The 27,583-nt window shown below is 41.5% G+C and overlaps 1 protein-coding gene across 7 annotated transcripts in view; it reads left to right on the forward strand.

Annotated features, from left to right (window-relative positions):
• The window catches only part of COL24A1 (collagen type XXIV alpha 1 chain), a 234,520-nt gene that overhangs the window by 130,599 nt on the left and 76,338 nt on the right, over positions 1-27,583 (forward strand). For all 7 annotated transcript variants that reach the window (XM_077333120.1, XM_077333124.1, XM_077333121.1 and 4 more), the window contains exons 25-31: positions 6,147-6,200; positions 8,587-8,640; positions 10,105-10,158; positions 15,605-15,658; positions 17,877-17,930; positions 18,303-18,347; positions 18,457-18,501. In XM_077333120.1, the coding sequence (XP_077189235.1) occupies positions 6,147-6,200; positions 8,587-8,640; positions 10,105-10,158; positions 15,605-15,658; positions 17,877-17,930; positions 18,303-18,347; positions 18,457-18,501 (360 nt within the window). The remainder of the gene's footprint in view (positions 1-6,146; positions 6,201-8,586; positions 8,641-10,104; positions 10,159-15,604; positions 15,659-17,876; positions 17,931-18,302; positions 18,348-18,456; positions 18,502-27,583) is intronic.

A 27,583-nucleotide genomic window follows, 5' to 3' on the forward strand; every position in this document is an offset into this window, starting at 1 on the left:
AGTAATCCATCTAGGCCGGTATTACCTATTCTGACTGCCTTGAGGCTCTCTAAGATCTCAACTTGGACTCGTTTAGCCTTGCACAGTTAGGGATTGAAATGGATTTGCAGAGGCTAGTGGTTCCTGGTGAAACTCAAATACTTTGGCCACCTCATGAAAAGGAAGGACTTCCTGGAGAAGAGCCTAATGCTGGGAGCGACTGAGGGCAAAAGAAGAAGGGGCGACAGAAAATGAGGTGCCTGGATGGAGTCACTGAAGTGCAAGCTTAAATGGACTCCGGGAAATGGTAGAGGACAAGAAGGCCTGGAGAATCATTGTCCATAGGGTCATGATGGGTTGGACACGACTTCACAACTAACAACAACAAAGTGGGTCCTGACCCAAGGGAGGTCCTCCTAGTCTCAACCATGGCCAGCACTTTTTCAGACCTGGGCCTGACCTGGTGGAATGAGCTCCTGGAAGAGCTTTCACAATCATGCAGGGCCTGCAAGATACAGGTCTTCTACCCGGCATTTGGTTGAGGCCAGGTTGTGAAGCATCAATTGGGTCGTCCCCCCCTTGAACCACCCCATCATATGTTGAGAGGTAGTATATCGAGCCATTGTGCTGCAGGAGAGGGTGGGATGGGTTGGGTGGGGTTAGTTTGTTTCTGGTTTTAGATTGTATTTTTTACCTGTTGTGAACTGCCTCGAGCCAGCCAGCCAGGAGTGATAGCATATAAGCCTAATAATTAAAAAAAAAACTTCCCTACCACCTGGGTAAACTCATTTTAGCTCAGTTAAGTGCCCGACCTGATTTATGTGGTATGAAAAATCAGAATTCTCTCTGCTCCAAATAGCAAAGAGTGTAGATTACGGTTTCTTTGTGGGCTTAAAGATGCTTATTAGAGCAAAGTCTTTGAAATGTTTGGGAACGCTTGGACTTTTCCAATTAGAAACAGAAAACAGGTCACATAACATATCTAATGTTATTAAAAACTAACTTCAGTTACTAATAATTTATAATAATGACCCAAGAAATGCAGCTGTTTTAGCAGATTACAACATTATACTTACATCCTACATGAACTGTGAATTTGTCACACTGAAAAAAGAAGTCTAATTTTGAAATCTTGCAGAACTTCTGGGTTTCAGGGATCAACAGGCTAAATCTCTAAATTAACAGCCAATGGAGTCTACGATATACATTTTTCCCAAGGCTGTATGGGATTGCATGGAATAATAAACATTTCCTCTATATTACTAAAATATTATTTCACAATTCAGTTTTAATTCTGTATAATGATGATGATGATGATGATGATAATAATAATAGAACTTATATAATGCCCTCCCAGATGGGTCAGGGCAGTGTACATCATAATTAAATAGACAATAGAAAAATATGTGGAGCCTCCATGCTTTTATTGTGATATAAAATTGATTTTGAAATTGCAAGGAATCAGCTGAAAGGCCACACATAAAAATTTTGGCTTGTCAGTATGATGGAGTTCATACATAAATTAGGATATGTTGCTAGTGGGAAACATGTGCACTAAGCAACTGATGATTTTTGAAGGTGGAATGCACGCATGCATTAATTTTCAGTATACCTATTTATTTAGTACTTTATAACTATCTATCAAGAGCCTCTTGTGGCGCAGAGTGGTAAGGCAGCCGTCTGAAAGCTTTGCCCATGAGGCTGGGAGTTCAATCCCAGCAGCCGGCTCAAGGTTGACTCAGCCTTCCATCCTTCCGAGGTCGGTAAAATGAGTACCCAGCTTGCTGGGGGGTAAACGGTGATGACTGGGGAAGGCACTGGCAAACCACCCCGTATTGAGTCTGCCATGAAAACGCTGGAGGGCGTCACCCCAAGGGTCAGACATGACTCGGTGCTTGCACAGGGGATACCTTTACCTTTACCTAACTATCACAGATTTCTAATTAGTGGCCATAAAAGACAATCATTCTTTCTTAATACTGTGGAGTAATAGTTTTTATAATAGTGTCTGGAATTGATTTATGAATCTTCTATACTTTTTATCGTTGTGATATATACTGAGGGCAAGATAGACATCATTCAAGTGCATCTGATTTTAGGAACATTCCCTATTTAATACTGATTTCTAAAGCTCGCGTTCTGCTAGTCATTAATTGTTGCTCCCTACTCAGCCCCAGTAAGGTGAAAGACATAAGACATATGAAGAAAAAGAAGCTGTAAACCATGGCATGTAGAAGTTCTTTCTATCAATACAACTGTCATCTTAAAATCCTGTGTACTGTAGCCTTTAAGAATCACATGAATCATGGTTGTTTTTTTATCTTTCAGAGGGCCTATTATAAAAACATATCATACTGACAAGCCAAAAGTTTTTGTGTGGCCATTCACACATAAAACACATAAAATCCCCCATCTTAAAACCACTCAACTCCAGATGGCAGAAAAGTAAGGGATAAATTCATCCACTCCCTCCATAATGTCCACAAAGGTTCAACAGAGGATGTAGCAAAAACCTGGGGAAGGCCCAACATTCTTAAACAACCAGGTCTTAACTAAAGACCTGATGAAAGAACTCCATTTTTAGGCCCTGTGGAACTTTGACAGCTCTGTGAGGGCCCTCAGCTATCCCATGACTCATTCCATCATGTCAGGGCCAGAAAAGAAAAGGCTCTGGCCCAGGTCATGACCAGGCATACCTCTCTACACCCAGGGACCACTAACAGATTAGTGCTTGCAGAATGCAAGACACTAATTTCAGATACCTCTCAGTATACTGTTCTTTCTAGGGAGTTGTTGTCTCTGTAGTTCTACCAAGAACCAAGCTTGAGGTCTGAGCCAGGATTGCAATCCTGCACTGTAATTAGCCAGTGCATGGCTAGATCCTGACTTCTGGATCCAATCAGTTTAAAGTGAAACTGACTAATAATGTGCACCAGTGGGAAGATCTGTTGTGCTGCACTGTATATAAATTGGGATTTTCAAGGGGCTCCCCAGTTCAGTTTTAATTCTGTATAAATTCAGTTTACTTCTCTGTACCATTATGCTGTGGTCACAATAAGGAGCTGAAATGAACTCCCAGTGTCCAGGGCTGAATCTGCACTCACATCCCCCCCCCCCCCTGTCGATCCTGCTGAATTCTGATTGATGTGAACCCGGATCATTCAACAGATCTGCAGCCTTCTTTTTCCAGACCTCAAAGAGATCCCACTAAGTTGCTGCCTTCTGCAAGGTATTTTTGGTGTAGCGGTTAAGAGTGCGGACTTCTGATCTGGAGAGCCGGGTTTGATTCTGCAGTCCCCCACACACATCCAGCTGGGTGACCTTGGGCTCGCCACTGATAAAACTGTTCTGACCGAGCAGTGATATCAGGGCTCTCTCAGCCTCACCCACCTCACACGGTGTCTGTTGTGGGGAGAGGAAAGGGAAGGCAACTAAGCCACTTTGAGCCTCCTTCGGGTAGAGAAAAGTGGCATATAAGACCCAACTCTTCTTCTTCTACTCATTGTGGAAATCTTCTCACTCTCACTAAGGCTCAGGGTGGCTCACACATTAAAATACAATATAGCCATTTCCAAGATAATAAAACACTATACTATAGTTAGTTTACAATTTAAATCCATTCAGTTTAAAATACAATGTATTGTATGTATTTCAATCTTTTTAAACTTTTAAAATTCTTTTAATTGTTTCTTAGCTAAAATCCCAATTAAAACCCTATTAAAATACAGGATGTAAAAACATAACAGCAGCACAGAAACACGGTGGTCTTTACACAAACACCCATCCCACCCCCAAAAAATCTAATAGTGAGGGTGGAAAGAGGGGACCATCCATATCACCTGGCCTAGGTGTTGCCTGTGTTTAAAATATTTGTGAACTATTCTTAATTCGGCCTTGGTTTGAAATGTAGTTATGTAGTGCAGCTAAATATGTCTCTTCAGTTTTCTTATGGCAGGTGCTCAAAAGCATTGCTATTTGAAAATTTCTGAAAAAGCATTCAGTCAGTGAATACTTGAGCTAGCAGGTTGAAAGTTTGAGGAAGCAAAAAGGTCTGGTTATTTTGAATATTTAGATTCCCGTCAAAATGCCTAGTTATATCCTTTTGCCTAAAATAGTCATTCCAAAGAATATTTTTATATACTTAATTTTTTTCCTCAGTAAGTATGCAATATGCTACCAATTATTTTACTGCACTCCAACTTCTAACAAATATCAGATGCCCTGGCAGGATGTTTTCCCTGCCTTGAGCAAGTGTTAGATGTGGGACTGACTCATTAATTTTCCATTAAGAAAAAAAAATGTTTCCAAAAGGCTTCAAAAAAGTTGTGTCTGCCATCAGAGAACCCTGCAGCAAAATATGTGATTTTTTTTCTTAGTTCCTATTACATAGAAAATAAATGAAGCGGTATCAAAAGTCCGTAAACATTCTGGAGGACAACCACTTTAATCTCCTAGAGCAAAACCAAAAACAAACAAACAAACAAACAAACAAAGGAGTGAAATAACACCTAAACAAATTTAACAAAAAGTTTTTGTGGTGATAAGTGTTTTATTGTGCCCACTAGTTTTCTTTTGGAAAGGAAATATCCAGTCATTGTAGAGAGCTTAATCTTGATGGCACTGAATAGACATCCTGAATCCTCATTAGTGTATTGTTCAGGATTCATGCTGACCTGGGTGTTTTCTGATCGTATAACATATTCCTGAATATAGCAAGGGGTTTGGAGCTTGGTCCTGCCTTTCTGATATTTCTGCTGTTTACTTCAGTTCCATCTAGAGCCTGATTTCTGCTATCAAATTTGCCTAATCCTAATTTTTGACCCAGTGTTTTTAAGGGATGGTTCTGATCCTGATGGGATTTTATCTGAATTTTTTTTGTGAAATTGTAATTTATAAACTACACAGTAATATAAAACATTTGTTTTCTCTTTTTTATTTTTCTTTCTTTTTAGGATTCTCAGTCCTTCAGCAAGTCATGTTGTAATTTTAATAATACATTTGCATGATGGACTAGGAAGAGTAAGGGACATGATTAGGAAAAGCCACGGGATGTATCAATATATTTTTACATTGGTTCACATGGGGAAAAAAATTAAAAATTGAGGACTCATATTAGGGTAAATGTTGGGGATAGGTTAGCTTAAGTATAGCAAGGGTTGGGGAGTGGTTAAGTTTACAGGGAACATTAGGCATAGGGAAGAGTTAGAGACGTGGTTATAGGAAAGTCCATAGGATGTATTAATATTTTTTCTATTATTTTAAATGTAAAGGAATGTTAACATTTTAAGATTCATATTAGGGAAAATTTTGGGGTTAGTGTTTCAGTCAGTTTAGGTATAGTTTGGATTGATGAGTAATTTAAGTTTAGAGGAAGCATTAGGCATGGGAATGAGATAGGTACTTAATTAGGTATTGAGTATTGAACAGCTCCAAATTATACCGTATTTGCTGGCGTATAAGACTTTTCCCCTGAAAAACATGCCTCCAAGTGGGGGGGGTCGTCCTATACGCCGGGTGCACTTCAGTTGGGATAGACATAGCTGCCCATAGTGGCCCACAGTACTATAATGTAATGTAACAAACTCGATATTATGAGTGGAAATGTTGGGGAGTCGTCTTATACACCCAGTTGTCTTATACGCCGGCAAATACGGTAATTAAATTAGTACAGAACCAAACTCAAAGTTCAGCACTTTAGAAAGGCAAAAACGAGGAATATGTGGAAAAGGTCTTGGTCAAGTAAATCATATACTTTGCTTCATTTAGGTATCTTAGCATTTCTTCTGTATGACTGATAATGAGTTCCATTAGTACATTTTCTAATGAGATTTGATCTAGTAATTTTAAGCTTGCTTCAGTGATATCTTAGATATCATTTAAGAATTTATGGCGGCGACAGTTTGAGGCTAGGATGAAAGTGACAGTAAAGCAGTCATTTGTCAGCTTTTCCATGTCTCCCAGTTCTCAACTCAAAGCTTCAAATGTACAATAATGAAAAAGCTAGAGGACGGGGATAAATATTATTAATTTCAGGAATACAGAGAAAAACATTTATAGTACATGGATAGTCCATTTACACCATTGATGTGAGTTGAGGCACAGATATGTAGACAAAGGTGGCTATTGGTGAAGTTATTAACTGCTCAGCTATTTTATTTTTCCTGTAGGGTCCAGTTGGTTTGCCAGGTGAAATTGGACCACTGGGAAGTTCCAGCGAGAAGGTAAAGTACTATTTATTGATAAATGAAATGTCATTGTAACCTAAGCCAGTTTGTAGTAGTGGTTAGGAGTACGGACTTCTAATCTGGCATGCCGGGTTTGATTCTGCACTCCCCTACATGCAGCCAGCTGGGTGACCTTGGGCTCACCACGGCACTGATAAAGCTGTTCTGACCGAGCAGTGATATCAGCGCTCTCTCAGCCTCACCCACCTCACAGGGTGTCTGTTGTGGGGAGAGGAAAGGGAAGGCGACTGTAAGCCGCTTTGAGCGTCTTTCAGGTAGAGAAAAAGCGGTATATAAGAACCAACTCTTCTTCTTCTTCTAAGTAATATTTTAAATATAAGATTACAGGTCCTGCATGGACTATTTTTTATCCTGTTTTAATTTTATTTTGGAGTCTCTTTAAGTTTGGTCAACTAGTTTGCTCCTGATTAGTTGCTGTATGCTCCTGTATGATGAATTTTGAAATTCAAATGGAAACAAAGATAAAATATATATTAATCATTACCATGGCATTTATTTCCCAAGGATTGCTGAAATCATTCTTTCATATCCATTGTAAAATGAAAAAAGTGTTATTTTAAGATGTTGTTAAAAGCTTAGCATAACTTTTGTCGTTCACCTGAACCTAATTATTGAGTTAATTTATAATGACAAAGTACCATGAGCTGTGCTGGAAATATGGCACAGAATGCAAGGGAGGACATTTCTGGGGAAAAGGAGGAAATTAGAGCAAAGTTGAAAGCCATTTCAGCCAGAATCATAAGTACAGGGAACAGAAAGTTTAGATCAAGGATATTGCATCTGTGGAGAAGGCCCTCAAGACTCTTTCTCCCTTGAGCTTACAAAAGACAAAATCACGATTAATTGGTTACTAAAATATGACTTTGGAATTTGAATGATGATGGGCAAATAAATGCAGTCTCATAGACGGGCAGTATCACCAGCCATATTTACTATAGTGAAACAGCACATCACATAGTAGCTTTCCTCCAGGGAAATTATGAGTGTGCTGTTTTCACAATCACAATGCCATAGGCACTAGAGTGTTAGTATTACTTGGCACAATTGGGGATACACTGCCTTGATGGGTAGGATAGTCCATGCTAATATAATGCACACTGGAATGTGCATTATGCACACATCAGCCTCGATGCACACTGGAATGGTGTGATCTTTCCATTCAATAGTAAGATGACGGTTTGAATTGTAGGTACCATGATAATTAACAGGTGTAAAAAATAGTATAAAGGTCAAGTTTTGCCGGTTTTGCCTGCAAGGATTGAAAGTGAACTTTAAGTCCTGAAAAAGTTTGAAGGGAAAAATGATGTCGCTTTAGTTAAAATGCATGTTTTTGTTGATTTAAGGAAGAGTTGATTTAAGGATAGCAGTGTTATAATTCACAGTTTGCACAAACAGGATACAAATCTTTCTCTTTGGCTCAGATCAAAGCTTGGAATAGTCATATAAAATAAGATTTATGGCTTCACAAGATCTTGGAATCCACCCCAAAGGTATTAGTTAATTCTGTTGTATATGCGTGTGCTCTGGTAGCTCCAGAATTAAGACTGAACATTTAACAACTCAGGTTATTCTACCTTCTGTATGTGGAACTCAGTGATTGGGGTTTAGGAAGTCACTTTCTCTAGATGATAGCCAGCATGGTTAAAGAGCAGAGGACTGTTTGATTCTTCTCTCCTTCACATGCAGCCAGATGGGTGACCTTAGGCTAGTCACAGTTCTTTTAGAGCTTTTCTCACAGAACACTTCTCTTAGAACTCACTCAGCCCCACTTACCTCACATGGACCATTTACGCACTGGAGGTTTCATGCCAGGCTGCAGGCTAGAGTTTTAGTCGCGTCCCCACCTCTTTCTGCACCCACAGGGGGGGGCATTTGGTCCGGTGCACCTCATCCACCCCCAATTTTTGCTCCTGCATGGGAGCTGGTGCAGTGAAGCTCCCAGTGCGTAAACGGTAATGGTGTCTGTTGAGGGGAGAGGCATTTGTAAGCTGTCTTGGGACTCCTTTGATTAGTGAAAAGTGATGTATTGCAAAGAGTTCTTATTCTCTTCTAAGCCAAACTGTCTCCTACCATTGTTGTGAGCCTTCTTTATGTTTCTTTAAGCTATTATTATTGTCATAGTTGTTATTTTTGCATAACAATATTTTATCAGCTGCTCTTGGCCCTGCAATATGGTGTTCTGAAATAATCATAACTGTTAGAACTGTAACAATAAAATGACATTGTATCTGAGGAAATATGCCTGCACACACAAGCTCATACCTTGAATAAAACTTCATTGGTCTTAAAGGTGTCTCTGGATTATAAATTTGTTCCAATAAAATAACAGCACATCATAAAGTTTCTCTGTTGTTTTTTCAAGGGAGAGAGGGGTAGTCCTGGCCCAGTGGGTCCACCTGGAGAAAAAGGTGTCATGGTAAATAATTAATTGAATATCAGATGGGGGGATATAAATTAAATGAAAATTCAGAATTGAAAGCTACCAAGTCTTTGTTTTCTCATTAGACTACTTATTAAAGCAAAATGTAAAATTATTCTGTCCCTACCTAGTTAGAGAAGCCAATATTGCTAGTTAAGATTTGCTTTGGAAAGAACTTTTGCATTTTGTACATTTATATAATAGCCATTTTTAAGATGTATCTAAGGATCATTTCACATTATTTTTAGGTGATAAATATCATGTTGCAATGGAGAGAGAGTGAATTAACAAGACAAATGAGAAGTTATCCCATCAGACTGATGCTCTTAGAAATCAGAAATCAGATTCTAATATAAATCAGAAACTGCTTATATTTTTTAAAATAAATGTCCTAGGCTACCACTTTCACTGTCATACTGAGGTGAGGTAATTTTTAATGTAGTGCTTTGGCATCATTATTATGCAAGGCACTGTTTCTATTGCAACCACTGTCCCTATTGGAACTCTGTTGGAACCAACCCTGACGGAGCCTAAGCAGCCTGCAAAAGGGAGCTTCTCCACCAGGCATTTGGCTGAGGCCAGGCACAATCAGTCAACAACATCAGCAGGGCCCCTGCCCCCCCCAAATCCACCAAGACTCCTGGACCTGTTGTATTATTGTTTTATTATTATTGTTAAATGTTATGCAGTTACTTGTTATTATCTTTAACCGCTCCTCGCGGAGCGGAAGAAATAATGCAGTAAGGGCCCCGAGGGCGGGCCCTGTCCGGGATGAGGAAGGGTGCCGATAGGCCCCTTCCCCTGGACTGACAAGCGGAGGGCCCAATCGGGCCGCGGATCGCCTTCCCCGGGGCCTGGGGAGCGTTTTTGAAGATCGGGGGGGGGAGGAAAAATGCTCCCCAGGCCCCTAGCGCCCGCTGAATTTTTGTTTCAGTGGGCTTTACTACTAGTCTGTTAATAATATTATAATTAGTTATATGTAATGTTCTCTGTATAGTTTCCTTCAGTTCCATGTAAACCGCTCTGAGCCTTTGGGGAGGGCGGTATATAAATGCGAAAATAAATTAAATAAATAAATAAACATTGTTCGGAACTAGAACCAAAGAGCATTGAAAAACCAGCTTGGAATGTGTATAGAAATCTGAAGAAAACCAAGCATGCCCGACATTTAGAATCATTGCCTCTTCTTTAAGTGCAAGATTAGAGACTGAATGGTAGATGAGGGAAGTAATTAGTCTTAAATAATTGCTTTCTGAGAAGTCGTTTAGTCATTCTGGTATCCTCCCTGTCCAAGGAAGTTATTGAAAACTCAACTAAGCAGTGGTGTCTTGGCTTTTCCTAGTTGGCAGCATGCATATAGATCCAAGTCATAGTCAATAATGGGAAAAGGTTCTTGAATGTTCAGCAACTGAAGTTCAACTGGACTAGCAGACAACCAACCTATATTCTGTTCCATTTCAGGGATATCCAGGACCTCCAGGAGGACCGGGGACTATAGGGCCACAAGGATTGCATGTAAGTAGGCTTGCCAGGCCAAGCATAGTAACTGGCAGGAGAGTTTGGGGTGGGGACATGGGGGAGGAGTGTGACACTGGCCACATTGTTATGTCGCTTCCAGTAAAGGCCCAGAAGTGATATAAGGTTTCGTACATACACACAAATATGTACCAAAAATGAAAACAAAGAGACTTTTTCCACAGCCATGAAAAATGCCACAGTGGCCTTCCTAAAGTCCCATGGAATGACAAATCTTTTGCACAAAAGTCAGACTCTTAAGAAAGAGATCCACATGCAATCCCTGTTTGTTGCACCGCTTGAGAATCCTCAGAAACCGCTATTTCTTCCCCTCCCCTTGGAAGGCAGTTCACAGTTATCCTGTGAGGAAGCTCGTAAATTGATTCTATTTCCTCCTCCCTTCCCACCTCAAGGGATGACATATCAATTATGCCTATTATCTGCTTCTCCTCTCACCCTCCTCCCTTTCCCCTTGGTATTTAAAAAATAAAATAAAAATAAAAAAATAAAAATATTTAAACATGATCGCAATACAATGTGAATTTGCAATAACAATAGTGCTCACTTTCTGGGAATGCTCCATAAAATTAACCCTAGGTAAAAAATGAGGGCATTCCTCCCCCTGCCTACCCCATCTCCCCCTCCATCATATAAACAGACTTTCTTTTAATGATTTAAGGTGCAACAAGACACTTTGTAACTGATAAACAGTTGTGTAATGGCAACTGATGTGCTTTGTCTTCATTTATGCATGGTAACTGAGCACACATGGACACACATACACCTTGCTTGAGTGATTCAAGTGCCATAGGAATTGAGGAATTGGGAGGTGCAATTTCTTTTTATTGTGTTATGGTGTGAATGCACTATTGCGTGTGCTCAGGCCCCACCCCGCAAAAGAGGGAGAGAGTCATGATGAGAGTCTGGACTACCCATTCTCCTGACAAAAATGCAAAACACACCAAGTCTTAACTAGTGACGGAAGAAAAACATAGATGCAGAATGCTAAGCAGAAATTCAAAGTCTACATTTAGAATCTGATGTGGTGCAAATACAGTGGCAAATCATAATTGCAAAATCAGTCATAGGCAGCATGCAGCTATCTCAAGACCCTTGTTGGGGGAGGGTGTGCGGTGATAGACAGATAGACCCAGATAGACAGATTGCCCAAAGAGCAGAAAATGTAAGTTCCAAGTAGTTCATAACAGACTATAAAGGTAAAGGTATCCCCTGTGCAAGCACTGGGTCATGTCTGACCCTTGGGGTGATGCCTTCTAGCGTTTTCATAGAAGACTCAATACGGGGTGGTTTGCCAGTGCCTTCCCCAGTCATTACCGTTTACCCCCCCCCCCCAGCAAGCTGGGTACTCATTTTACCGACATTGGAAGGATGGAAGGCTGAGTCAACCTTGAGTGGCTGCTGGGATTGAATTCCCAGCCTCTTGGGGAGAGCTTCAGACTGCATGTCTGCTGCCTTACCACTCTGCGCCACGAGAGGCTCTTAACAGACTATAACAATTCCAAATCCCTGGTTGGTAGTGCATCACTAGCATAATGTCTGCATATGTAGTTGCCATCCTGCGGTCTCTTGTTATATCACCTTCCAAAATAAAATATTCAGAAGAGACATAACTATAACAACTGTAGTGGAGTCCATAGCAACACTATCGAGATCCACTTATTATAGATATGCATGACAAAGACTTTCCCATGCCAACCAAATTCAGAAGTAGTCAGAGCAATGGTGCCAGGTTTCAGCCTGTATAACCTGAGATACGAGAATCTTGTTTAGGATACCTGTTATTGGCTACAGACTAAGGTGATATCCTAAGATGCACTATTGCTATGAGCTATTTATGTTTGTGTTTTCTTCTTTGTGCCCACTGAAAATGTCAGCATATATATATAATATAGCACTTGCACCGTGGGTGGGATGTGAGCTAGTGAGGATTTAACAAAGTTATCTTCAATTGGCACACCAAACATTTCTGGTCATATATATCAGTGTCCCCCCTTCAAGGATCGCTGCCTTGTTGTGGCAAGGGGGCTTGCGTAGTTCAGTGAAGCTATGAGCTATGCCGTGCAGGGCCACCCAAGACGGACAGGTCATAGCTGAGAGCTCTGACAAAAGGTGATCCACTGGAGAAGGCAATGGCAAACCACTCCAGTATCTTTGCCATGAAAACTCTATGGACAGTTCCAATAGGCATAACGATATGACGCTGGAAGATGAGCCCCTCAGGTCGGAAGGTGTCCAATATGCTACTGGGGATGAGCAGACGGCTAGTACGAGTAGCGCCAGAATGAATGAAGCGGCTGGGCCAAAGCCGAAAGGACGCTCAGTTGTGGAAGTAACTGGTGGCGAAAAGACAGTCCGATGCTGTAAAGATTTTTATTCCATAGGAACCTGGAACGTCAGATCCATGAATCAAGGCAAGCTGGACGTGGTTAAACAAGAAATGAGAAGACTGAACATCGACATTTTAGGAATCAGTGAACTAAAATGGACAGGAATGGGTGAATTTAATTCAGATGACCATCAGGTATACTACTGTGGACAAGAATCTCGCAGAAGAAATGGAGTAGCATTCATAATCAATAAGAGAGTAGGAAAAGCAGTCTTGGGATACAATCCCCAGAATGACAGAATGATCTCAGTTCGAATCCAAGGCAAACCATTCAACATCACAGTGATCCAGGTCTACGCCCCAACCACTGCTGCTGAAGAGGATGAAGTTGATCAGTTCTATGAAGCCCTACAACACCTTCTAGAAGCAACGCCCAAAAATGATGTGCTTATCATCATGGGGGATTGGAATGCTAAAGTAGGAAGCCAAAAGATAACCGGGATAACAGGCAAGTTTGGCCTTGGAGTACAAAATGAAGCAGGGCACAGGCTGGTAGAATTTTGTCAAGAGAATACAATGGTCATAGCAAACACTCTTTTCCAGCAACCCAAGAGACGACTCTACACATGGACATCACCAGACGGTCAACACAGAAATCAGATTGACTATGTGCTCTGCAGCCAAAGATGGAAAAGTTCTATCCAGTCAATAAAAACAAGACCAGGAGCTGATTGTGGTTCAGATCATGAGCTTCTTGTTGCAAAATTTAGGCTTAAATTGAAGAAAGTAGGGAAAAGCACTAGGCCACTCAGGTATGAACTAAATCATATCCCTGACGAATACACAGTGGAGGTGACAAATAGATTTAAGGAATTAGATCTGATAGACAGAGTGCCTGAAGAACTATGGACGGAGGTTCGCAACATTGTACAAGAGGTAGCAACTAAAACCATCCCAAAGAAAAAGAAATGCAAGAAATCAAAATGGCTGTCTGAGGAAGCTTTACAAATAGCTAAGGAGAGAAGGGAAGTGAAAGGCAAGGGAGAAAGAGAAAGATACACCCAATTGAATGCAGAATTCCAGAGAAAAGCTAGAAGAGATAAGAATGCCTTCTTAAATGAACAGTGCAACCAAATAGAAGAAAACAATAGAATGGGGAGGACCAGAGATCTTTTCAAGAAAATTGGAGATATGAAGAGAACGTTTCATGCAAAGATGGGTATGATAAGGGACCAAAATGGTAGGGACCTCACAGAAGCAGAAGAGATCAAACAAAGGTGGCAAAATTATACAGAAGAACTATACAAGAGCGAGCTTAACATCCCTGATGACCACAATGGGGTAGTTACTGACCTGGAGCCAGACATCCTGGAATGTGAAGTCAAATGGGCCTTAGGAAGTCTGAGCAACAATAAAGCTAGTGGTAGTGACAGCATTCCAGTTGAACTATTCAAAATCTTAAAGGACGATGCAGTAAAAGTGCTACACTCAATATGCCAGCAAATTTGGAAAACTCAACAATGGCCACAGGATTGGAAAAGGTCAGTTTACATTCCAATCCCAAAGAAGGGCAATGCCAAAGAATGTTCAAACTACCGCACCATCGCACTCATTTCTCATGCTAGCAAAGTTATGCTCAAAATCCTACAAGCTAGGCTCCAGCAATATGTGGACTGAGAACTTCCAGAAGTACAGGCAGGATTTCGAAGAGGCAGAGGAACTAGAGATCAAATTGCCAACATACGCTGGATCATGGAGAAAGCTAGGGAGTACCAGAAGAACGTCTACTTCTGCTTCATTGACTATGCTAAAGCCTTTGATTGTGTGGAGCACAACAAATTGTGGCAAGTTCTTAAAGAGATGGGAATACCAGAGCATCTTATTTGTCTCTTGAGAAATTTATATGCAGGTCAAGAAGCAACAGTGAGAACTGAACATGGAATCACTGACTGGTTCAAAATTGAGAAAGGAGTTCGGCAAGGCTGTATACTGTCGCCTTGCCTATTTAACTTGTATGCAGAGCACATCATGAGAAATGCGGGATTAGAGGAGTCACAAATTGGGATCAAGATTGCAGGGAGAAATATCAACAACCTCAGATATGCAGATGATACCACTCTAATGGCAGAAAGTGAAGAGGAACTAAAGAGCCTGTTGATGCGGGTGAAGGAGAAGAGTGCCAAAGTTGGCTTGAAACTCAACATCAAGAAAACAAAGATCATGGCATCCGGCCCTCTCAATTCCTGGCAAATAGAAGGGGAAGAAATGGAGATAGTGACAGATTTTATTTTCCTGGGCTCCAAGATCACTGCAGATGGGGACTGCAGCAAAGAAATTAAAAGACGCTTGCTCCTGGGGAGGAAAGCTATGGCAAATCTAGACAGCATCCTAAAAAGCAGAGACATCACCCTGCCAACAAAAGTGCGTTTAGTCAAGGCTATGGTCTTCCCAGTTGCAATGTATGGCTGCGAAAGTTGGACCATAAGGAAGGCCGAGCGTCAAAGAATTGAGGCTTTTGAACTCTGGTGCTGGAGAAGACTCTTGCGAGTCCCTTGGACTGCAAGGCGAACAAACCAGTCAGTCCTAGAGGAGATCAGCCCTGACTGCTCTTTAGAAGGCCAGATCCTGAAGATGAAACTCAAATATTTTGGCCACCTCATGAGAAGGAAGGACTCCCTGGAGAAGAGCCTAATGCTGGGAGAGATCGAGGGCAAAAGAAGAAGGGGACGACAGAGAATGAGGTGGATGGATGGAGTCACTGAAGCAGTAGGTGCAAACTTAAATGGACTCCGGGGAATGGTAGAGGACAGGAAGGCCTGGAGGATCATTGTCCATGGGGTCGCGATGGGTCGGACACGACTTCGCACGTAACAACAACAACAACATATCAGTGTCTTGTTTATATCAATGTCACATCAATGTGGTATGATGACCAGAAATTTATATAATGTTGCTAATGCACTTAAAGTTCTGAACAATCAGTGATTGAGATAAACTGTCATGACAACTGAATGCAGTCACTGAAAATATATAATTTAGCATAAGGGAATTACTGGCCTTTTGGAACTATTCATATTGAAAATCTTTTTAAATATTTAGGGGCCTTCAGGGCCAAGAGGATCTCCAGGACCACAGGGACCAAAAGGTCAAAGAGTAAGTAGTACTATTTTATTCTGCTTGCAGAATAAGTGCCATCAAGTTCCTTCTGAATATGGTAATGCTGTGAATTAAGAACCTCCAAAATGTCCTCTTAGGAAAAGCCATGTTTATGTCTTGCAGACTTTTCCTGCTGCATTCAGCTTTTCCTAGCACAATTGTATTTTCCTGGGATTTATATTCTCACAATATGTATTATCATCATATTTTCAAATAACCAAGTCTGACAGATATGAAGATACTTATATCTGACTAGAAATAAAGCCCATTTTATATCTAAATAAAATGGGCGCTAGCATGGCGAAGGCTTCACGGGGGGGGGCATGGCGCAGCGAGCCATCCCCGGAGGTGCAGAAAGCCTTCTCTGGGCCCTGGGAGCCGGCGCGGCGAGCCAGCTCCCGCGGCGCAGAGAAGGCCGGTGGGCGCCCCTCCACCCTCCCCAAAGGCTTGGGAAGTGGGGACGCGGGGCCCCTCCTCCCTCTCCCCTTGGAAACACATTCAGAGGATGCAGCATGATGCAGAATTCAAAGGCCTTCCAGATGACTTGAGCCCTCTGAATTTTGTCCTCCCAGTTTCCCTGTCTATGGAGCCCTGTTCATATCATTTGTGCCAACTAAATGAAAAGTGGTTCTGGTACCTACTGGACTTTTGTGGAGTAAAGTTCTTAGATTAGAAAGTCTGGCAATGGGTCCAGGTATTTTACTCCCTGAAACAGTGGAGCAATCAAAATGCACTGCTGGCTACCTAATCTGTGATGCTTTGCAGTGTTACTTGCTTAAGATTGCCCAGTTGTGTTCTATAGTTTTCAGTCTCAGCAGAATCAGAAGACATGAGGCTACAGTATGATCCCATTTGGCCTTTTATCACTGCAGTTCCATGCCACACTAGAGTTATACAATTTCCAGAAATGTTGAAGCCATGGGAAAAGATAACTTTTTTCCAGAAAAAAGGGGGGATTGAAATACGTTCAGTATTACTGTATATACTCGTGTATAAGCCAGGTTTTTCAGCACAGTATTCACATTGAAAAAGTCCTCCTCGGCTTATACGCGGGCATATACGGTAATTGAGCTAACAGCCTGCTCCCAGTCAGCCAGTTGTTACACTGCTTCTGCAAACCTCCTGTAAGTTTAAGCTTGCTTGCTCTGGCTGCTTCTAGGACAGCAATGGTTTGAGTGAGGGACTCTGATCTTCTTTTTCCTTTTGCCTTTACTTCTTCCAAACTATTCTTTTGGTTTCTGTGGGTGGGGTGGGGTGAGGTGGCTTTTGGGGGTGCTTTGGGATTTACTGTTTCCCCTAATGTTTATTTCTTCTTTTTTTCTGAGGTGCAGCATTGTTTGCATTTCCTTCTTGGGATGGTGTTTCTTTTAAAAGTTCTTTTTTACTGTTCTTTCTTTCAATGTTCAGTTTTACCGTTCTTTATTTCAGTGTTTTGTTCTGGGGTGGGGCACTGTAGCTGTAGTTAGAGTAGTCCATTCTCCCAGTTTGGTAGCGGTTGTTGTAATAGGTTGCCAACTTCGGGTACTGTTGTTCTGCTCTGGTTTGCTGGCCCTCTTTTGCACTGACAGAGCTAGTTCACTGTTTTTCTTTGAAATAAATATTCAAAAACATTTAACCTACTGGTGCCTCAATTAATGTAAATTTACCAGTAACTGCTGCATTTCCCACTCTCGGCTTATATGCGAGTCAATAAATTTGCCCAGATTTTGCCCAGGTAAAATTAGGTGCCTCGGCTTATATCCTGGTCAGTTTATATGCGAGTATATACGGTACTTTCTTATCAAACCTAAATACTTTTTAATATATTCTCCAAGAAAGTTTAGTGCAGCATTCAGGGTGTTTTTACAAGCTGTTTTTAAAACTTTGATCCACTTGTAAATGCTGTAATTCAGTACAAAGGAAGTCAAGTATTTATTCTGAATAATGGTTTGCTTTCAATTGGAGAACGTACAAATAATCATACCTCAGCAGAAAATAGGTGTATGTACTCAGGAGCAATTTCCATGAATTAACTGGAGCTTATCCCCACTTTTGCAGAGGATTGCATCCTGCGAGTCATATGATCCTATGAAATATTTTTTTCACATAGATTTTTTTTGTGAATATCATACTTGAAAATTCTGACAACCAAGGGAGACCATTGGTCTAAAACACATACATGGTTACAACTGTAATGGCTTTTCTAAATACTAGGAGTGATCTGTTTAATTTACAGGGACCAAGAGGCCCGGATGGTCCTCCAGGAGAGCAAGGGACACAAGGCATTAAAGTAAGTGATAGTCTTCTTCAGAAACTGCACTCCTGATGCTATTACAATGGAAACCAAAGATAAACATCGTCCTGTTGAGAAAATGGCATTTTTAGCTCTGTGTACTCCTTTAATCTTGTCCCTATGTATTTTGGAGTTAATGTGTTTAATGGTCATTGTTTTATTGTGTATTTTTGTAAAATGTTTTTATCTTTGTTAGCTGCTTTTCAGCGTTTTACCAGGAAACATTGTACAGCTCTCAAAATAAAGCAAATAACTGAGAAGTCCTGCATAATCTGTCTGTATACATGATTAAAAGGCCAGTAGTGTAGGATTTTGAAGAAGGATTTAGGGTCCTGATCAAATGTGCTCTGTGTTCTTTCTTTTTCACAGGGAGAAAGAGGTGACCAAGGGAAGAAAGGCATTCCTGGACTAATTGTGCGTACCAAAAAAGTAACATGCTTTCACCTTTAATATATGGGGTAGGAAGTTTAATCAGGCATTTCTTTAGATCATGTTTAACATTGGAATTTTCTTATTTGACCAGGGCAAAGCTGGTAACCCTGGAGAAAGAGGTGACCAAGGAGCAATAGTAAGTTCATATTATGCAGAAAATATAATGGCATGGTTCATGCTGTGCACTTATCGTCATTATTTTATTTCTAATGTGATGTCATCAAGGTTAAAACAATTTCAAATTATAATAAATCAGGGGCAAGCTGTTAGACCAGACTTTCCCAACAAGGGTTTTGTTAAGAACCCATTTCTTGACAACCTCAGAAAAGTTTCCCAATTGGGTAGAAGTTAATTAATTTTCTGTATATGTTTTACATTTTTTTAAAATTGGGTGATATGACCATATATGGCTATGTTGACCTCCTCCCCCTGCAGAAAAAGAGGCCAATGATGGGCCTGGAGAGGGTGGAAAGGAGAGGGGCTGTGGTCATAAAAATCTTTGCTGGTAGAGGTTCATTGCATGTAGTAGGGACTAAATTCCAGAGAGGTAAGTACCCTGATTTTAACTTAAGTGTATTGGTGGGTGGCAAGGGGCAACATAACTGCAGATGCCTGCCCCAGCCCTGTTCCCAGTGGAGTAGACCACTTGGCAATTTCTGGCTTTGAGGGACGATGGGTGACAGAGCACTCTCTCCCTGGCCCTTCTCACACTGCAGCTACTCCACCTTCAGGCAAGGACAGAGATCTGTGCTGTGCCTTCTTGGGTGCAATTTTGGCCATTCTTGGGGGAGTTAAAGAGAAAGCATTGCAGCTGCCCCCTTCCTGGCATGCCTGCAGAGCCGAAGTGCTTGCTTCACTGTGTGCCCAGGTGACCCATTGCAAGCCTGCATTTAAAAAAAAAAATATTAATAGGCATGTGGCAGTGGGAAGTTTTCTTTTTCTTTTCTTTTTTTTGCAACAAGCCCTGCCAACTTTTGTTCGCAAAGCAGGACCCTACTTTTTTTTCATTTGTTGCGAGAGAGAGAGAAAAGGGAAGCACAGGGGCAGCATACATGTAGGTGGATGAGGGGAATCACCGCAGTTTTTGCCTCCCATATAGGGAGAGCTCCCAGCAGTGCACAAGAAAGGGGGATCAAATCCCCAACCTTGCAGCCAAATTTCTATTTTTCCCTCTGGGCTGGGGCTGACCACCTCTGGGCCAGCTGAGGAAAGCAGAACTGTGGCTCATGGCCGCCCCTCGTGAGGCTGAGACCTACAACCACAACAGCAAGTCGAGTCACATGAGAGAGCTGCTATTCTTGTTGGTGTGCCTGTATCTTGGCAGATAGGCAGGGAAGTGCCAAAGCCATGAAGACCACCCCAGGGAGAGCAGCCCAGCATTGGGGGTGTGGGTCATTTCTTGTTTTGGGGGGTCAGGGTGGGAGTGTCTGGATGATGACACTTCTGGTGACATGTGGGGGCACTTCCTCCTGAGCCAAGACCCTGTCATTTAGGTCACCTGGAACAGTCACTCAGCCGAACCACCTCACAGGGTTGGTGGCAAGGATGGGGTGGTAAAGAGAAAAGTCTGATGTGCCTTTTCGAGATCCTCAGTAGAGATGGTTACAAATCACATTTTTGTGGCTCAGTTCGTGGCTGAAACACAAACTGAACCACAAACCCATATAGACTGGAAGATTGGTTTGTAAGTTCATCTGGCTCATATCAGAGTCATTTAAAGTTTAAAACCCTACTTTCTGCCCCCCATGGCTTTTTGTGGAGAGTAGAAAGCAGAGGTTTCCAAAGGGCAGTAAGCAGGGTTAAACCCCTGCTTTCTGCCATTCATGAACTGCCACATATCAATACGAACTGCACTAAAATTTGTGGAAGTTTGTGGTGGTTCTTAACTTTGCAAACATAGCTTCACAAACCATGAGTAGGCCAAAATTCATTATTAACTTTAGGGAAGAAAGAAGAAAAGAGCAAGAGACAGACTGTAGCTGTGCTTGGCTGTTGAGGCTGGGTATAGAGGGGTATGAAAACAACTACTTTATTTACCTGCAAGGAAAATTATTTGTATTCTGAAAGTACTATAAATATGCATAAAGTAACTAATTTGCATGGAAATGTAAGCTACTTCCCCTTTTATGGTATCCCTTGAAAAAACCCTAGTCTTGCATATAATTAAATACATTTATTGGGGCTTTTATAGATTGCCCAGTAAATCAATTGTTTCAGTCCTGGAAATCTATTGCTTTTGTTTGTAATTTGAGTAAAAGATAATATTAATAGTAGAGTTTGCCTGTATCACTTATAAAGTTTATATCTCTAGTACCTGGCTTATTTTATAGCACACATTGCTCCCCCCCCCCAAAAAAATAACATTTATGTCAGATCTGACCCTCATAACAAATGAATTTGACCCCCCTGGATTTGATAGCCCCTTCTTTCCTACTGGTCTGCCAGACAATCTGAGGTTATCTACATTTGCTGTACACTGTAAAAGGAAAGCCATCAAGAAAAATAATCCTGGAACTATACATAAACAGAATTCAATGGATTTATTCAAAGCTTATCAGAGAATCTTTGCTCATCTGTGGAAATACATTCCCTCAATCTCTTAGCTGGTCTGTATTTTTATTTAGTTTTTTATGCAACATTGTTTGAAATGTATTATTAAAATGGGAGGATGTGCACTGAAGGAACTGGCATGAGAATGGTAAAATAAGAAATACTGGGACAAAAGTAAATTCCAGTTCCAAATATACCTGCTTATGTAGACATTCCCCCCTTCAAGGATCGCTGCCTTGTTGTGGCAAGGGGGCTTGCGTAGTTCAGTGAAGCTATGAGCTATACCGTGCAGGGCCACCCAAGACGGACAGGTCATAGCTGAGAGCTCTGACAAAAGGTGATCCACTGGAGAAGGAAATGGCAAACCACTCCAGTATCTTTGCCATGAAAACTCTATGGACAGTTCCAATAGGCATAACGATATGACGCCGGAAGATGAGCCCCTCAGGTCGGAAGGTGTCCAATATGCTACTGGGGATGAACAGATGGCTAGTACGAGTAGCGCCAGAATGAATGAAGCGACTGGGCCAAAGCCGAAAGGACGCTCAGTTGTGGAAGTAACTGGTGGCGAAAAGACAGTCCGATGCTGTAAAGAATTTTATTCCATAGGAACCTGGAACGTCAGATCCATGAATCAAGGCAAGCTGGACGTAGTCAAACAAGAAATGACAAGACTGAACATAGACATTTTAGGAATCAGTGAACTAAAATGGACAGGAATGGGTGAATTTAATTCAGATAACCATCAGGTATACTACTGTGGACAAGAATCTCGCAGAAGAAATGGAGTAGCCTTCATAATCAATAAGAGAGTAGGAAAAGCAGTCTTGGGATACAATCCCCAAAATGACAGAATGATCTCAGTTCGAATCCAAGGCAAACCATTCAACATCACAGTAATCCAGGTCTATGCCCCAACCACTGCTGCTGAAGAGGATGAAGTTGATCAGTTCTATGAAGCCCTACAACACCTTCTAGAAGCAACGCCCAAAAATGATGTGCTTATCATCATGGGGGATTGGAATGCTAAAGTAGGAAGCCAAAAGATAACCGGGATAACAGGCAAGTTTGGCCTTGGAGTACAAAATGAAGCAGGGCACAGGCTGGTAGAATTTTGTCAAGAGAATACAATGGTCATAGCAAACACTCTTTTCCAACAACCCAAGAGACGACTCTACACATGGACATCACCAGACGGTCAACACAGAAATCAGATTGACTATGTGCTCTGCAGCCAAAGATGGAAAAGTTCTATCCAGTCAATAAAAACAAGACCAGGAGCTGATTGTGGTTCAGATCATGAGCTTCTTGTTGCAAAATTTAGGCTTAAATTGAAGAAAGTAGGGAAAAGCACTAGGCCACTCAGGTATGAACTAAATTATATCCCCAACGAATACACAGTAGAGGTGACAAATAGATTTAAGGAATTAGTTCTGATAGACAGAGTGCCTGAAGAACTATGGACGGAGGTTCGCAACATTGTACAAGAGGTAGCAACTAAAACCATCCCAAAGAAAAAGAAATGCAAGAAATCAAAATGGCTGTCTGAGGAAGCTTTACAAATAGCTAAGGAGAGAAGGGAAGTGAAAGGCAAGGGAGAAAGAGAAAGATACACCCAATTGAATGCAGAATTCCAGAGAAAAGCTAGAAGAGATAAGAATGCCTTCTTAAATGAACAGTGCAAACAAATAGAAGAAAACAATAGAATGGGGAGGACCAGAGATCTTTTCAAGAAAATTGGAGATATGAAGAGAATGTTTCATGCAAACTTGGGTATGATAAGGGACCAAAATGGTAGGGACCTCACAGAAGCAGAAGAGATTAAACAAAGGTGGCAAAATTATACAGAACAACTATACAAGTGCGAGCTTAACATCCCTGATGACCACAGTGGGGTAGTTACTGACCTGGAGCTAGACATCCTGGAATGTGAAGTCAAATGGGCCTTAGGAAGTCTGAGCAACAATAAAGCTAGTGGTGGTGACAGCATTCCAGTTGAACTATTCAAAATCTTGAAGGACGATGCAGTAAAAGTGCTACACTCAATATGCCAGCAAATTTGGAAAACTCAACAATGGCCACAGGATTGGAAAAGGTCAGTTTACATTCCAATCCCAAAGAAGGGCAATGCCAAAGAATGTTCAAACTACCGCACCATTGCACTTATTTCTCATGCTAGCAAAGTTATGCTCAAAATCCTACAAGCTAGGCTCCAGCAATATGTGGACCAAGAACTTCCAGAAGTACAGGCAGGATTTCGAAGAGGCAGAGGAACTAGAGATCAAATTGCCAACATACGCTGGATCATGGAGAAAGCTAGGGAGTACCAGAAGAACGTCTACTTCTGCTTCATTGACTATGCTAAAGCCTTTGATTGTGTGGAGCACAACAAATTGTGGCAAGTTCTTAAAGAGATGGGAATACCAGAGCATCTTATTTGTCTCTTGAGAAATTTATATGCAGGTCAAGAAGCAACAGTGAGAAGGAGATCAACCCTGACTGCTCTTTAGAAGGCCAGATCCTGAAGATGAAACTCAAATACTTTGGCCACCTCATGAGAAGGAAGGACTCCCTGGAGAAGAGCCTAATGCTGGGAGCGATCGAGGGCAAAAGAAGAAGGGGACGACAGAGAATGAGGTGGCTGGATGGAGTCACTGAAGCAGTAGGTGCAAACTTAAATGGACTCCGGGGAATGGTAGAGGACAGGAAGGCCTGGAGGATCATTGTCCATGGGGTCGCGATGGGTCGGACACGACTTCGCACATAACAACAACAATGTAGACATTCGTAGCAACTTGATTGAACCACTCCTTTAAAAGTTGCCAGAACATCATGATGTAGATCAAGCAAAGAGGCTGCTAAGTGTAAGTCCCCCCAGGTGACAACACAGCTGGCTACATTTTGTGCCCCCACCATAAAAATCCGATGCTCTAAAGCAGTGGTCCCCAACCTTTTTATCACCGGGGACCACTCAACGCCTTTTACTGAGGCCCAGTGGGGGGGGGGTAGTTTACTCCTCTACTCTCAACCACTGCCATAGCGCCCTCTGATTGCTATGGTAATGTTTAAACATCCTTTCAAAATAAGATACAGACACGCCACAACAATGAAGTGTGTTGTAAAGGGCTGGGGGGGATGAAGTAAAGGGCCGGGGGGGGAGAGAAGGCGTCCTTCGGGGCCCACCTCCAATTAGTCGAAGGACCACATGTGGTCCGCGGCCCACAGGTTGGGGATCGCTACTCTAAAGTAGCATAGTTTTAAGTTCTATTTTATGATCTGTTTTCAATTGTATTACATTAAATGACCATATTCTTTTGGTCTCTTATGTCTGAACTTGGTCTGAACGACTGTAATAAAGTTTGTTTGTTTGATTGATTGATTGATTGATTGATTGATTGATTGATTGATTGATAGATACTGTGAAAGTGTCCATATTTGCTATGAGTACCTCAGGAATAGTTAATGGTCCATGTGGCAGGTGATATGGACACCAAGTACTGTATGAGTTGGACTTTGGCCTGATCCACAATGGAGGGAGGTATATAAATATAATAAAATAAATAAATAAATCCAGATTATCTTACGCAGGATACAGCACATGGAAATCCAAGATTTTCCTAGAAAGGTTTATGAAAAGATAATGTCTAGGGATCAAAACATTACATGATTATCATGTTTTGCAGTGCAGATCACATAATATTGATTAACATTACATCCTCGATGTTGTGTATATGCTTGTGTGTGTGTGTGTTTTAGTTTGAAAATCTGCTGCCCCCTTCCTGTCACTTTCCATCCTAACATACGCATGATCTACTGTTTGGATGAACTTCATAATTAGTAAAAAAGTTATTTAAAAAACACCCTGGGAAATTTTTTTTGCATGAAGAGGCAAGCATGATAAGGGTGTTATTTGCCTTTTATGCTCATTTTGTTATTACCTACTTTAGAATATTATCATTTTAAATTTTATGAATAAGAAATTCTTGTCCTAAAATATTTCATGATATTTTTGGTTGCTCATGAACAACTTGCTCTTTTATAATGTGTATCTGTGATTATTTCTGATGTACATTATTATTGTGAAAAACATATATTCTTTTTTCTCCTTTATATCTAGTGGACTCACTGTAAATTAGGCTCACCTTTATGTCTATTGGGCTCATTGTAAAGTGGGCACACCTTCTTGATTATGCTTGTGGTCCCTTTTCGTGGCATCCAAGTCACCTGTTCAAGAAATGTTCTAAGTGTGGAAGAATAATGATACACAGCAATGAACATGAGCTCTGCTTCCTGTGCTTAGGAGAGGCCCACAGTGTTGGTGCTTGTCCAGTATGCCATTGCTTTACCCCAAAGGCTTGGTCAGATGGGGCCTTAGTAGTAGTAGTAGCATTTTTAAAATTATTCTTATTATTTGTATACCACTCTTCTGTGCAGGCTCAGGGCAGTGCACAACAGTCACATAGTTAGTAACAAATATAAATATTAAAAACTTTAAAATCATTAAGTTCCATTCAGCAATGTCATCAGTACAGTCCTATTATTTCTGGAGTAGAAACATAATTACAGTTCTCCATCGAGGTTTTGTAGGGGGGGCAATTGGGTTATTCTCTCTGGCCCCAACCAAAAGCCTGGTGGAAGAGTTCCATCTTGAAGGCCCTGTGGAACTGCGGTTCAACCTAAGCCATCTATAAGTATCTGTCCAGTTGCTGCTTGAAGTCTGCCAATGAGTGGGAGCTCATCACCTCCTTAGGCAGCTGATTCCACTGCTGAATGACTCTGAATTTCCACCCCCACCCCCTTGATATCTAGCTGGTACCATTCTACACATAATTTAAACCCTTATTGCAGATCCTGTCCTCTGCTGCCAACAGGAACTGCTGCCAACAGGAACTGCTCCCTGCCCTTCTCCAAGTGACAACCTTTCAAATACTTAAAGGGAGAAAACAATCCCCTCTCAACCTCATCTTCTCCAGGCTGAACATTCCTTTCCCCATAGGGTTTGGTCCCCAGACCCTGGATCATCTTTGTTGCTCTCCTCTCAATTTTGGCCATATCCTTTTTGAAGTGAGGTCTAGAGAACTACACACAATACTGCATGTGCAGTCTGACCAATGCAGTATACAATGGGACACCTTGCAGTTTTGATATGATGTCTATCACTGCATTTGCCTTTTTTACCAAGACATCACACTGTCTGCTCATATTTAGCTTACAGTTCACAAATACACCAAGATATCATTCACAGAAGTGTATCTCCCATCCAATATGCATTCTTCTCATTTTTGATTCAGATCTCAAACTCTACACTTCTCCTTATTGCATCTTGTTCTCACTTGCCCGCTTTTTCAGCGTGTTCAGATCTCATTGAACTCTGTCTTCTGGGTCTTCACTACTCACAAATTGGTGTCATCGGCAAATTTAAAGACGAGTCCCCCTAGATCATTGATAAAAATGTTGAAAAGTACTGGACCCAATACCAAGCCCTGTGACACACTAGTGCTCCCCTCCCTCCAATCTTTTAGTGTGGTTCTCTAATCAGTTCCCTATCCACTAACTGTCCAAAAATCCTGTCTTCAGTCCTCCAGTTTATCCATCAGAACATCATGGGGAACCTTGTCAAAAGCCTTTCTGACATTCAGGTAAACTACAACAACTGAGTTACCACAGTTGAGTAAACCCATCACTCAGTCAGAAGAAAACTCAGTTGGCCTGTCAAGACCTATAAAAGACAAATCTATGTTGACTTCCCTGGATCACCGAGTTGATGGTTGCAGATCTCCCCTTTAATATATGTTCTATTATCTTCCCTGTGACTGAGGTTACTGGCCTGTAGTTTTCTGGGTCGTCTTTCCTCACTGTTTTGAAGATTGGGGTAACATTTGCTCTCTTCCAGTCTTCTGGCACATCTCCAGCTTGCCAAGAGGTCCTGAAGATGATTGTAAAAGGTTCTGCAAGCTGTCCAGAAAGTTCTTGGAGCACTCTCGGGTGCACACCATTCTGTCCAGGTGATTTAAAGTCTTCCAGTGCAGCCAGGTGCCTTTCAATATGTCAGCCTGCCACCTAGACACTATACGTTGCCTGCTACCATCCATAGAAGTGCCTATACTATTCTTCAGGGAGAAATCAGAGGTAAAATAGGTATTGGGCCTTTCTGCTATCTCTCTGTCCTCTGTCAAAGTTTTTTCATCTTTGCCCAAGAGTTGGCCTGTTGCCTCATTTGCCTTATATTTGCTCCTCTCATATTTAAAGAAGCTTTTGTTGTTACAGTAGGCTTTCATAATCAGTGCCTAGTAACCTGCAGATACTCTACTTTAGAGGTCTGTTCTCCCCCCCCCCCTTTCTTGAACTTTTTTTCTTCCTTTGCTCCTTTTGAAAGCACACTTCACCCAAGCAGGGTGAAGGTCTGCTGTTATTTGGTGATTAATTCCCTTTTTGGACATCTGCAAGGCGACACACATTGTGAAACATTATGCATTATATTTTCAGGTGAGAAAAGAGGCAGCTGTGGGCAAGGCTATTCTATAAGCTGTGTTCCAGTGAGAGACTCACCCTACCACTTCTGGTGAATAGCTTGCTACTGGTCCCAATGTGGGGCTGCACGAGAAGACAGAAGATGAAAACAGAGTTGCACTTACTTGTAACTGTTGTTCATCAACATCTTCTTTGCA

This window comes from Paroedura picta, chromosome 4 (genome assembly GCF_049243985.1).
Source record: "Paroedura picta isolate Pp20150507F chromosome 4, Ppicta_v3.0, whole genome shotgun sequence".
Lineage (NCBI taxonomy): Eukaryota > Metazoa > Chordata > Lepidosauria > Squamata > Gekkonidae > Paroedura > Paroedura picta.